A 13164-nucleotide genomic window follows, 5' to 3' on the forward strand; every position below is an offset into this window, starting at 1 on the left:
TTCTTTCCCATGTGCACCTTCTGAGTTTGATTTCCATCCCTGTTATCAAATTGAAGTATTCTCTCTGAATCTACCAGTGACTTGCTTGACAAATCTGATGATCTTTTTTCATCATTTTTAACCTTTTTTGGATTTACACTACTGGTCACCTTCTAGTTTTCTGAAGTATACTCCCTTGTTTATCCTGCTTTTTTGACATTTTGTCGCTAACTTCTTAATTTGTTTCTCTTCCAGATGATAAAGTATCTCTCAAGGCTCAAAACTAGGCTCTTTTATTGTTACTCTGTCATTCATTCACAAATCTCAATTTTCCACACCTATTCTCTCTAGTCTATTTACATCTTTCCAATTAGATGTCTTGATGTCATCTCAAACTCATCGTTTCTAAAATGGAACTTATTTTCTCCCCTAAACTAGCACCCCTTTCTATCTCCCCCATTTCTTTTCACAGCCTCATTAGATAATCCTGAGCCTATATTCTTTGAAGTGACCTTTGTACTTATATATTGTTTTATTTCTTACTTTTTCACAACCATGTTATTCAGTGCTCATGGTTTGTTGACTTTTTCTTACAGCTTTTCTTAGTCACTGTCTTGATCCATACCTTTACCAGTTCATTACTAGTTTAGTTTAGTAGCTTCCTTTATGCTCTTTATTCTCTTTTCTCCTTCCCATCCAACATAACACATTCAGATTGATTTTATTTCAGCTTATGTTCACCATATCACTATGGTGCTCAAGGCTCAGATGATATACATGAACCCATATTCCTTAGCCATATTCTAAATCTTCCATAGATTCATCTATCCTTGCTCCTTGACACAAATCCCCTGCTCCTTATTTCCCTGTCTTTCTTCATGTTGTTCTTCCTACTCTTGGACTTTTGTTCTCCTTCCCTCTTTCTTACTCTACATTCTATCCTTTTTTGAGGAACCTAGCTCAAGAATAAGCTTCTCTCATTAAGATTTCCCGTCTACCCCTATCTCCGATGATCATTTCTCTTTTTAAAAGTTCTATCAGCATAAATATTTTAATAATGTGCATTTGCTCATATGTAGCCTTGCCTTGGTTTTCTACTTGCATTCTTGTTTTTTTTTTTTTTTTTTTTTTTTTTTTTTTTTTAATTTGGGACAGCTAGATGGTACAGGGGATAGAGCATTGGCCCCAAAATCAAGAGGACCTAAGTTCAAATTTGGCCACAGATACTTAACACTTACTAGCTGTGTGACTCTGGGCAACCACTTAATCCCAATTGCCTTGCAAAAAAAAATTACATTTTAGTTGATATCTTTGGTTAATACTGCATTGCTTTCATTTTTGAAAATATTTTCTCCCTTTCTCTTACTGAGGAAAACATCCCTTGTAATCAGTAGTAATAAAGCAGGGAAAATGCAGTCTAGCAAATCTATCTCCATATTACCTAAGTCTGATAGTACATGCGGTGTCCCTTACCTGGAGCCCCCCATTTCTGCAAAAAAGGGAGAGAGCTGCATTCCCTTATAAATCCTATCATAGGATCTTTGGTTTTAATTTTGAAGGAATCTTTAAGATCACTAAGTCCTGCTCACTTATTTTATAAATGAAGAAACATGCCCAGAGGGGCAGAGTCACTTTCCCACAGTCACTTAGCCAGTGAGGCAAAACTTGAACCCAGCTCTTCCTACCTTCAGATCTGGCCCCCTGACCACTCTGCCATACTGACTCTTCTTTGGGATCAACCTGGTCACTGAAACTAAATAACGTTTAATTTCATTTTTTTCCTTGCTTTTAAAATTTTTTTGTCTTTTCAACTAGATTGTAAACTTTTTGAGGACAGGGACCTTTCCCAGTGAATTGCATCCATTTTCTTAGTGTTTCCCTTAGAACCCAATAAAGTCTTTGTAAAAAGTAAGTGTTCATTAAATGCTGCCTTAATTAATGAAGAAAAGTAAAGTCTTTTGCTTAATTTCAGGTTAAGAAATGTTCAAGGAATGAGACTAAATGTTTGATAGTGTTCTTTAGTTCTTAGGCCTTTAGAATCTTTAGATCTGTGTTCTATTGTTAACCTTAGCCCCTATTAATATCTCAGGTTGTAACTAGACCTTCTTGATAGAAATGTGTTTGCAATGAACAATGTGAATGTGGAAAGGGAAATAGAGCTTAAAGTGTTTTTCTTCTGCCCTTTGTTCTCTTTGTTCAGTGCCAAACATCAACTTGGATGTCCTGAAGCCCAGTTTTGTGGAGATCCTACTGGAGTCCCACATGGTTATGATCCGGGTAAGGTGACATAGTTCTAGGTGGCATCCCATGTGGCCTATCCAAGATTCTCGGGAGTAAATAAATTTGGGTTCTTCATCAGGGGAGGATAGTAAAAGTACCTATTTCCCTTTTAAGGAATTTTTTTAATGGAAGTTCCCACATTTTAATCTTGTAATATAGCAACTATTAGAGTATTGCCAGGATGGCAGTCACTATAAAAAGTATTGTGTCTACTTTCTCTTTTTCCTTTGTTTTATAATAGCTTTTTATTTTTCCAAAATACATGCAAAGATAGTTTTCAACATTACCTTTCCAAAACCTTGTGTTCCAAATTTTTTTCCTTCTCTTTCTTCCTTTCCTCTCCCTTAGACAGCAAGCAATCTAATATAGGTTAAGCATGTGCAATTCTTCTAAACATATTTCCATATTCATCACTCTGTGCGAGAAAAATCAGATCAAAAGGGGAAAAAATGAGAAAAAAAAAGCAAACAACAAAAAGATGAAAATACTATGTTTTGATCCACATTCAGTCTCTATATTCTCTGAATGTGAATGGCTTTTTCCATCACAAGTCTATTGGAAATCCCTTGCGTTGTTGTTAAAGGAAAAATTTTAAAGCATACTTCTTTAACCCTTGGAAGCAACATAGTGGTCTAGAAAGAATACTAGACTTATTCAGAAGTCTTGAGTTTTATTTTTGCTTCTGCCCTTTACTGTCTGAGCCTAAGTGTCTCTGAACCTGTTTTGTCATCTACAAAAGGGATCTAATAATACCTATTCTTCCTACTTCAGAGGATTGTTCAGATAAAGCAAATCATTTGTGGAAAGTACTTTGTAACTTGTGTTGTATAAGTATGTAAAGCAGTGTTATTATTTGTAGGACTCTTTTCTAACATTTCATCACAGATATAGGATTGCTTTGAAACTCACTGACTTAAGGAATGGGTTGGGGAGAGTTGTCTTCTTTAGAGAACCATTTGCTGATGGATTTTCCTGGAAAAGATTTTGCAATCAATTTTCAGTCTCAATAAACATCGTAGATTGGCTTGGCTCAAGTTTCAAAAAGAATATAATGCTGTCATTGATCCATGTTGAGTGGTGGCCAAGATGACCTTGTGAGATCCATGAGTGATTTCTAGTCAGAGTCTTTGCTTGTAGCTATCCCAATGACAGAACTTTGTCATCCATCTCCGCTTGAAGAGTCATTCATTCAATGCATTATTTCATATCTTTGAAGAATTTTAAGATTAAGTCTACAAAGCTGATTTCTTTCTCCTTCTGTCAGTATCCAAGGGATAGAAGCAAGGAAGAAAAGAGATTTTTTTTTTTCCCAGCTGAAATTTGCAGTGAGGTAGAGTGAAGGAATTAGATTCCAAAGGGGGATGTTTTATACAAGAGGAACTCCAGAAATGGCTCTCCCACCCACAATAGTAAAGTTGAGTGGAAGTTCTGCCACTAGACTAGTAGAAACAGGCTTAGCTCATAAAAGCGAATATAGAGTTAGTTCATACTGGACTTTAAGCATGAAGAAGGAATCTACAAATATATGTAGCTATAATCAGAATGGAGATTTTTCTCTTCTTGTCACATGGATGAAACTCATTAAAATAATTTAGTTTTTTAACAGGAGGTAGAATGAAGTATATATTGCTGAAAATCCCTTAAGCTTGCAGAATATCTGGGACTGATCCATTTTTGACAAAAATCTACAAGTTTAGGCCTGGACTAGAGGAATCAGAGAGTATCAGCTTTTGCCATCAAGGGCTCCAGGGGCCCCATACTGGGTTTTCTTGTTTGGACACTTAACAGTGAATCTGAGGAAAAGGTATTGGTTATTTAATAACTATTCTGGATAACCATTCCAGGCTTCTGGAGGATGATAAAAAATGAGCCCTGCAACAAATCCACCAGCATTTCCCTGGTTTGGACAGATATAAACCAGGTACTTAGGGATGAATTGGAGCCCTAAGGGTTGTGGCTGATATTGTTTCATTCTATTTCTTGTTGCTCAATAGCACTGTGCTTTTTTGGAGCCTAATGTGTGTAAATCTTGGTTACTTTCCCTCCTATTGGAAGAAAAGTCTCAGGAATAGCTTAAACTGAAGCACCTCACTATATTTTGGAAATTAGAGGTGAACTTAATATTGATGAATTTAGCTAAAACGGCTGTCCTTGTTGCTTGCTCTAGATACCTATGTTATTATCCTAGCAAAGTTCCAATTTTTCCTCACAAAGATATGGCTATTAAACATTCTTGGCCCCTGAATGGAAAGACTTTGGGTCTTCCAGGCTATGTAACCTATTCAGAGGATAGGGAAGCCTACAACTAAGTAAATATCCTCCTATTCTGTAGTTGAGGTTGATTGATGTTGGCCTCCAAGGAAAACTAAGGGATTTTTCCCTTACTCTATTGACTCCCTCATCTTAATGCTCTTAGCCTAGAATTCCCCTAGTAAAGATAAATGTGCACAAACCCACAAGGAATATGCCCTCTGGTTTTCTTGATTCCCCTTTTCTTAGAGCACACATTCTGAATGAAAGTCACTGATGAGCAGCTTATATGAGAATAATAAATAGAAAATCATCAGCAGGCTATGGAAGAAAGACTCAGCCTTTTCTGCATAGACAGATGAGATCAGATTCTAAGCACGTATAGCCTACACTGTTCATGAGATCTTGGGCTGCCATTGCCCATCAGCCTCTCCTGTCTCTGCCCTTAACCCTTTTTTATGTTGCCATCTTCCTGCAGGGGAATAGTGGTCTCAAACCCAAGGAAAATGAAGTCACTTCAAAGCCTTGGCATTGGCCTATCAACTATCAGGTAAAGAGATGAAGCCGGGTAAACATTTGGGAATTAGAACGAAAGAGGAAACTCCAGATGGAATTGTTAATAGATGAGGTCTGCAGGAGGCTGGGTAGCTAGAGGACTAGCTTCTCTTCCCCACTATTCAAAGGAGTGAATGTGAAATTTGGACACTCTCTCATCTTAAGATTCTCTATAAATCACAAAACAGATTTCTGCAGGGTTTGGAGGATGATTGAGATCATCTATGGAAAATTCTGACAGCTTCTTTCCACTATAATCATGCATAATCACTTTGCTTTTTATCCATGCAGGGCCTACGTTTCTCAGGAGTCAATGAGACTGACTTTCGGGTCTATTTGCTTGGAAATCCAGTAAGGGCTTTCTTTTGGGTTTTGCTCTTTGATATTTGCTTCTGGGTCATTGCCTTTCTTTCATCCTTTCCTTCTCATATTTCCACACAGATCATCTGGTGGTTGAATCTGGGGAGCATTGGTCTTTACCTTCTCCTGGGAAGCCTCACTACTGTGTCTATGCAAAGAGGAATTCAACTCACGGCAGAAGTTAAAGGTCAGGTTCTCCAAGAATTTCCTATAATAACTTGGCAGAAGGCTGCGTGCCTATTACCAAAAACAGGATTTCTCTGGCAGGTACATCTTCTGCCTTCTTCACAATCTTCATATGTTCTTGGCTCCATCCTTCTCATCCCACTGGTGGGATGGAAAGGGGTTGCTATGGCAGCTTCTATTTTCCAATTGTTGTGCTGCCACCTGACATTGTAGACATTCAGTTTGTGGAATAAAACAAAGTTGAGCATCCAGGTATAGGCTTCCTTTCATTCTCCTTAGTTATCCTCTATTCCCAGTTGCACTTTGGCTTCCCATTCCAGGGAGAGATCCCATTGTCTTTTTCAGTGTGGCTGCAAGGAATTATCTGTCATTTAGGGCACTGCAGAGGGGAGAAGAATGAGAGTGTTTCTAGACTCTGGCTTTACAGGACTGTGGATTTTTTAGGGAGAAATCTGAATGCATTGGAATTAGTTTGGGACTTAGCACACTATAGCAATGAAAGCAAAGAATGAACAACTCCAAATATCTAAGGGCAAGCCACCTCAAAGTTCTTTAGTGCTAAAGTCTGTGGTTTCTGCTAGATTCCCTTCTTACTCAGGAATTGGCCTGATTCCCCCAAGTCAAAAAGTAGAACCAGAACTTCCTATCTGAGCTGTGATACTTGTTTCCCAAGGTCTCTGCCAGGTCCTGCTGCGTGGAGGAGGTCAGGTCTTGCTGGGTTGGCTACTCCATTATTTCCCTTTCTTCATGATGGGCCGGGTACTTTATTTTCATCACTATTTTCCAGCCATGCTATTCTCCAGCATGTTGACAGGTATGTATTGAAAGACATAGCAGGGCCAAGAGTTCTCCTGGATTGATCCAGAAGATATCAGGGAAGGCATAGCAATTAAAAAAAAAAAATGCTCGAGTGGGGTGGGATTATCACAGGGAAAGATAATGGAGGGGGTGTTGGAAAGTGGAAAGGGTGGAGTAGGGGGAAGGAAAAAAAATAATTTTATTTCTTGTTTCCCTGATGTAAGCTGTAGGATATTGGCTTTAATCAGAGAAAAGGTGAGTCTCATGAATCTTGATGGTAAATTGTTAGTTTTTTTTCCCCTACTTCTTTAGGGATCCTGTGGGACACAATCCTTAGGTTCTTTGCCTGCTATCTGTCACCTTTTACTCTGGCTAACTGGGTACATATATTTGGGATCTCTCTTCTGATTCTGGGAATTGCTTATAGGTGAGTATTGGACCTTGATGTTAGGGAATGAGGGTCAATTTTCTCTAAGAAAAAGTACTAAGAAACTTAAATTCTAGTTTGATGTGTTTAATTCTTGACTTTTACTTTGGTTTCTTCTTGATCCCTTCCCTGGGCTTTGTGATAGTTCTTTTTCTTTATTAATTCAGCTTGTACCTAGGAAATACTGTAGCCTAAATAACACATGTAGAAATATGTGGTAATCACAAGGTGAGATAAGTAAATTTAAAGACCATTGGGTATGAGGGACTTGATTGCAAATTTTGAAAGGGTATTCTTTTGAACAGTGTCACTTCCATAATTCTGGGATGACTCTCATACTCTTTTTTTTTTTTTTTTTTTTTTTTTTTTTTTTTTTTTTTTTTCTGAATCTCCTTGCTTAGCTTCTACCTCTTCCATCCTCTGTCTTATGGAATGATTGGTCCCCTGGCTCAGGACCCTCAAAGTCTAATGGCAGGACTAAAATGGTTAGAAACATGGGAGTTTTAGAGCCAGAGAATGCCAGCCCCAAAGAATCCAGGAACTGTGTGCAGGGATGATCAAATGGAACCATTCCTTTCTTGTGGGACATCAGCTATGGAAGCAGCGACTTCAGAAGATCCCAAGGAGATTACTGCAGATATTCAGGAGGAAGCTGCCCAATGAAATGAGCCCTTGGAATAATTTCAGCCTTTTGGTTTTTTGGGTTTTCAGCCTTTTTGGTTTGGGTCAGAAGCTCCATTTTCAACTTTAGTAGATTTTGCCATCAGCACTTTTTGGTTGGAGATACTTAAGCAATGTATTAGATCTCCTTTTAGCCCCATTTGTCTGGGATTTGTGCTACATGTGAACATACAAGGGAACAAATAGTGAGGACAAAAGAAGAGTAAGGGTAGATGCTTGTGTGTGTGTGTGTGTGTGTGTGTGTGTGTGTGTGTGTGTGTATACCTATATGTATTTTTAGGGGGGCAGATGTGATGTATTTGTCTTTATACTATGGAACCCAGCCCAGGTGACTGGACAGTTGAATGTCGTAAATATTTAGGAACAAAAATAGTTCAGTTAGTTGCCTATCTCATTTTTTTCCCCACACTGGATTTTCTTTCTTTTTTTTTTTTTTCCCTACTGGAGAAAAAGATTCTGGGTATGATCTAATATTGGAACCTAGGCAGTTCTTTAAAATGTTGCCAATTAGAGAAAGAGTCTCTGATTAAACTTCTCTGTCCCAACTTTTGGCATGGCCCAGACAGAAAAGATGGAGATTGTCAGAGTTGTATTAACCTTATTCCCACAAACCAGGTAAGAAACAAGAGTCTCTAGTTCTCTCCCTCTATCAATCCTAACTGGAATTGTCTGCCACTTGGAAAGTCTTCAGTAGCAGCTGGGTCCTTGATTTCTTGTCTGGAAAAGTGACATGAGCTCAGTGGGCCTGGGGAATGAGGGGGCCTGTATGCTTGCTGTCTGCTATTTTAGCCCCTGGTCTCTGGCCCTTTGAGATTCTCAAGCATTTCCAGATCAGCAAGAGATGCTGAGTCCTGTCTTCGCACGTCGCCCCAAGGTCCTTTTGGCTGAAGGCCACTTCCATCTGCCCATCCTCTCCCCACTGCAGAATGTCTGGCAAATGGAAGGCAAGGATAGAAGTCATACTCTTCTCACAGTTGAGTCAATCTCCTTCTTGTTAACTGTGTAGTCAGGAGAGGTGGGAGGGAGAACTTTATTTGAAGTCTGAACCAGAGAAACCTTGGACATACTCCAGCCGAGTATATGGGGAGTAAGTGGAGTGCTGGGTCCATGTTCACATCACCTGCTGCTTTTTCCTTGTCTTGGCATCTTCATAGCATTTTTCCACGCAGAACCTGGATTCCTTCTTTCTGTCACTATTTTCTTTTCCCCAAAAAGCCGAGAGTGCTTTTATCTTTCGTGATCCAGAAGGCGGTTTTCCCCCAGAGATCTGTGACACTTTTCTTTGTCCCTAACTTGATGATCCAGAGCAAACTGTGTGGTTCTTCTCCTCCTCCTCCTTGTTCCCCTGCTTGCCCTGCCACTGCCTGGTTTTCCCCAGTGAGAGAGAACAGAACAAGCCCTGGGCTAGTAACAATCCAAACCAGTCCCCAGGATCTCTGTCTATTAGGTTCTGCTCTTCCCAAGCATTACTCAATATACCTCCCTTTAATTTTGGGCACAGTTTAATGCCTCCATGTTTAAACATGAACCTCTGCCACACTCCATTGCCACCTCCCCCCTCTCCCCAGGCAACTCCACTGACTGATGGGGTCATGGGCTCTTTGGAACATCATTGGGAGGAGGTTGCCATGGAAATAGGAATAGGTCCTAGGGACTGGCTGAACGGCCTGGGGGACAGAAGGGGGGTGAAGTTGGGCCTCTCAGTGGTTCAGCCTGACTGTCATTAATGCTAATAGAGGAAATGTAGCAATGTCAAAATCGAGGCAGGTTGGCTAATTAGATCTGGTGCCTGATAACCTCTCCCTCTGAGTGGCTTCGGCTCGCCATACTTCCCCCAGCAGGAAGCACTGCGTGTGTGCCCTGAGCCTGGGCTGCTTTCTTAATTGCATTTGTTGAAGGGAAAGAGAAGAGATGGAAAAACTCAGTGTACAACCACCCCAAGAAAGCCTGAGTTCTTGTGAGCCTTGTAACAGTACCCACTGTGCCTCTTATTTGGAGGCAGGGAGAGAATGGGGAGGGGTCCAGGGGTCCTCTAGCCCTTGGGTCCATGGAAAAGGATGTTACCATCCAGAAAGAAGGTATTCACTGACCTTAGTGAAAGGGATTATACTATGACAGACCTGTAGTCTAGAAGGGCTTGGGGATAAGGTCTCACTTGGCATGAAGCAGTCATTTCTAATTTGAAAATAAATGAACAGACTAGAAATAGTCTGAACAATATTCTTTGCTTCTCTTTTCTGCTCCTGATTTTCCATGGATTTCAGTGAGTTTTGAACTCCTAATAGGACTTAGGTCTCTTTGGAAATGATAGCTGCTTCTGATTGAAAGTAGAACACTTTTCTTTCCTCTTAACCCCTTCTCCTTGCCTTGAAAAGCCACATAATAACATACTGGCCCAACATAAGTTTCTCAATATTTGAGAAGAATAGAGGAGCATTGATAAATCCAGAGTGCCCAGATATGTGTTATATTTACATTATTAGGATAATGACCGAGTTGCTGTGTGCTCCATAGACTCAGAGTTTCTTTTAAAAACTGATTCACTCCAAGCCCTAGATTTGTTTCTTAAGATTTTGTTTTCATTCTCAATTTCTCGGAATGTTTTGTTCCTAGGAGTGTTGAGTGTGAAAGCATAAGTATAATTACTTGTGACCTGTATCTATGAGTGATCATGGAGAGAGCATTTTGTTTGTCTTTTCTTCCCTATTTATTGCACTGAGAAGAAAACATGCCTGTGCCACAAATCTTGCTTTCCAAAAGCAGGAATTACAAAGTTCCCTATTCATCTTTATTCTCTAGATTCCTGTGAGAAGACTTACTGGTATAGCCTTGGGGACTGCTACTTTGGGTTGGACTTGAAAGTGTCTGTCTCTCTGTATTTGAATCTGGAATAGTTTACATAATTTTTAAAAAAGATAATAGCAACAAATATTTATTCTCCTTAAATTTGAGGGGAACTAGGGAGGTGGCTCCCTTCCAGTCAAACTCTTGAGAATTTCCTTAGTTTGATACCATACTTTGTAAAAGGGCTTCTAAGAAAGCACCAATGGCTAATTTGGCCATTTAATTTTGTAATAAACAAAAATTTGGCAATTTAATTTTGTAAATAAAAACAAATGTTTTGAATACTATGTTGTTCCACTGTACTTCCTGTCAAGCTTGTTCTCTTGACTTCAGGAAAGATTCCTGATAGAAAAATGTATTATGATAGTCAGTTCCATTTTGTCTATCTCAGGCCTAAAATGTGAGCTCTGCCATTACCCAAGGATTTGACACATCTCACTGAAGGCTCAGGATGTGAATTGAATTCACCTTAGAGAGAAGTTAGTTGGACATTGTTGAATACTTTCTATTTTTTGCTCTTGCCGAAGAATAAGACAAGGAAGGAAATAAGAAATAGTTTACAATTCTTTCTAGAGGCACAACATTTTCCTCTCTCTAATCCCGGAAAGGTATAAGAAGTATAGGTAACTTATGAGTCATCAGGCCAATCTCTGATTACCCACTTAGTCTCCTTTCCTTTTCATATCCACAAAGCCACCTCTTGTGGCTCCTAGATGAAAGGTACTTGAGGCTATAGACACAAATATTTTTTTGTCTCTGCTCTACTTTTATTTTTTCAATTTATAGCATCTTATTTTTCCAATTGCATATAAAGATAGTTTTTAATATTCATTTTGGTAAAATAATCTTGCTGTAATTGTGAACAATGTTCTGGTTCTGCTCACTTCATTCAGCATATCATCAGTTCATGTAAGTCTTTCCAGGCTTTTCTGAAATAAGCTTACTCATCATTTCTAGAGCAATAGTATTTCATTATATTCATATACCATAACTTATTCAGCCATTCCCTAGTTGATGGACATCCATTCAATTTCTAATTTCTCACCACCACACAAAGAGTTATACAAACACATGGATCTTTTCCCTCTTATGATTTCTTTGGGACATAGACCCAGTAATGACACTGTTAGACCAGAGTATGCACTGTTTTATAGCCTTTTGGGCATGGCTCCAAATTGTTCTCCAGAATAGCTGGTTCAGTTTACCACTCCACCATCAGTGCATTAGACACAAAATTTTCCATGTTGATTATGGTTAATATTTATTCTTTTTAGCTCACAGAAATATCCCTCTGATTTCTCATTGCTACCTCTTGCTTCTCTCTAGCAAGATCACCAAAATCTATACTGCTTTGGGTTGGGCTAGTTTATCTCAGAAAAGCTGTTTATTAGGTCTCAACTTTTTCAGCATTGATTCTAGGATACTATATTTTAACTTTTTTTTTTTTGGTTACAATTTTTTCTTTGAATTTTCAATGCTTTAAGGGAAAAAAATGAATCAGTATCCTCTTCAATGCTAGTAGGCCAGGCCAGGGGTGGGAATGGGGAGATAGATTTCAGCATCTGTTGTCCTAATCCTTGATGTTTAGAATTACTCTGTAAATTCTTTTTTTAAAATTTTTTTATTAAACTTTTTATTTTCAAAAAATATGCATGCATTATTTTTTAACATTGACAGTTGCATAGTCTTGTGTTCCAAATTTTCCCCTCCTCCCCCCACCCTCTCTCCTAGATAATAAGCAATCCAATATATGCTATACAATATTCAATATATGTAAACATATTTATACAATTATCTTTTTTTAAATAACATTATCCCTTGTATTCATTTTTCCAAATTATCCCCTCCCTCCCTCCACTCCCTCCCCCCATGACAGGCAATCCCATATATTTTACATGTGTTACAATATAACCTAGATACAATATATGTGTGTAAATACCATTTTATTGTTGCACATTATTAGATTCCGAAGGTATAAGTAACCTGGGTAGATAGACAGTAGTGCTAACAATTTACATTCACTTCCCAGTGTTCCTTCTCTGGGTGTAGTTGTTTCTGTCCATCATTGATCAACTGGAAGTGAGTTGGATCTTCTTTATGTTGAAGATTTCCACTTCCATCAGAATACCTCTTCATACAACATTGAACTCTGTAAATTCTTGTTTTGAGAACATCGATATTATTGATTGAATATTGATCCTTAGTCTCTTCCCAGGAGCAGGAGTAGAAGAGCAGTAATGAGAATTAAATGTAATCCTCCTCTTGATCTTTATGTGGAAAATAATCCACTTAAGTTGTAGAGTAATAGAGAAGGGAATTCAGTTAAAAAAAAAAAAAAGATCTTTGACCCACACTAGGGAGCTAGCTCTAGAAAACTAGCTCTAGAAAAGACTTGTAAGAGGACATTTTGAAATGAGAAGAATAAAAACTAGTGAGACCAAGGAGATGAGAAAAGAGAGAAAGAAGTTTGGTTTTTCTAGAGGAAGGTCCACCAAACTACTGAACAAGAGCCACTGCCTGTTTTTGCATGGCCCACAAGTGAAGTTTTTATTTTTAAAAACAATAAAACTTTAGCTTAAAATGTAATGATCATTCTTAAATTGAGCTGAATGCAAAAAAGATAATCCAGTAGGTTATAAATTACCAACTCCTGCCCTGGAGTATTCTGTTTTGCCAGGACCTAAGTCCTTACATAGAACTCAAAGGAAATGGAAATGGATCAGCACAGAAACAAAACCATCAGCTTCCACCAGAGCCCCCTCTAAAAGGCCTCTGGAGTTTTGGAACAGCCCTCGAATTCTTTA

General features: G+C 38.7%; 1 protein-coding gene across 1 annotated transcript in view; it reads left to right on the top strand.

Annotated features, from left to right (window-relative positions):
* POMT2 (protein O-mannosyltransferase 2) overlaps nucleotides 1–8058 on the top strand; it is a 38540-nt gene extending 30482 nt beyond the window's left edge. The window contains exons 15-21 of the mRNA XM_074289898.1: nucleotides 2180–2256; nucleotides 4988–5059; nucleotides 5356–5415; nucleotides 5506–5611; nucleotides 6284–6424; nucleotides 6721–6835; nucleotides 7237–8058. Of these exons, the coding sequence (XP_074145999.1) occupies nucleotides 2180–2256; nucleotides 4988–5059; nucleotides 5356–5415; nucleotides 5506–5611; nucleotides 6284–6424; nucleotides 6721–6835; nucleotides 7237–7342 (677 nt within the window). The 3' untranslated portion in view covers nucleotides 7343–8058. The remainder of the gene's footprint in view (nucleotides 1–2179; nucleotides 2257–4987; nucleotides 5060–5355; nucleotides 5416–5505; nucleotides 5612–6283; nucleotides 6425–6720; nucleotides 6836–7236) is intronic.
* Nucleotides 8059–13164: the final 5106 nt, after the last annotated feature.

The sequence above is a fragment of the Sminthopsis crassicaudata genome, chromosome 2, assembly GCF_048593235.1.
Source record: "Sminthopsis crassicaudata isolate SCR6 chromosome 2, ASM4859323v1, whole genome shotgun sequence".
In the NCBI taxonomy this organism is placed as follows: Eukaryota; Metazoa; Chordata; class Mammalia; order Dasyuromorphia; family Dasyuridae; genus Sminthopsis; species Sminthopsis crassicaudata.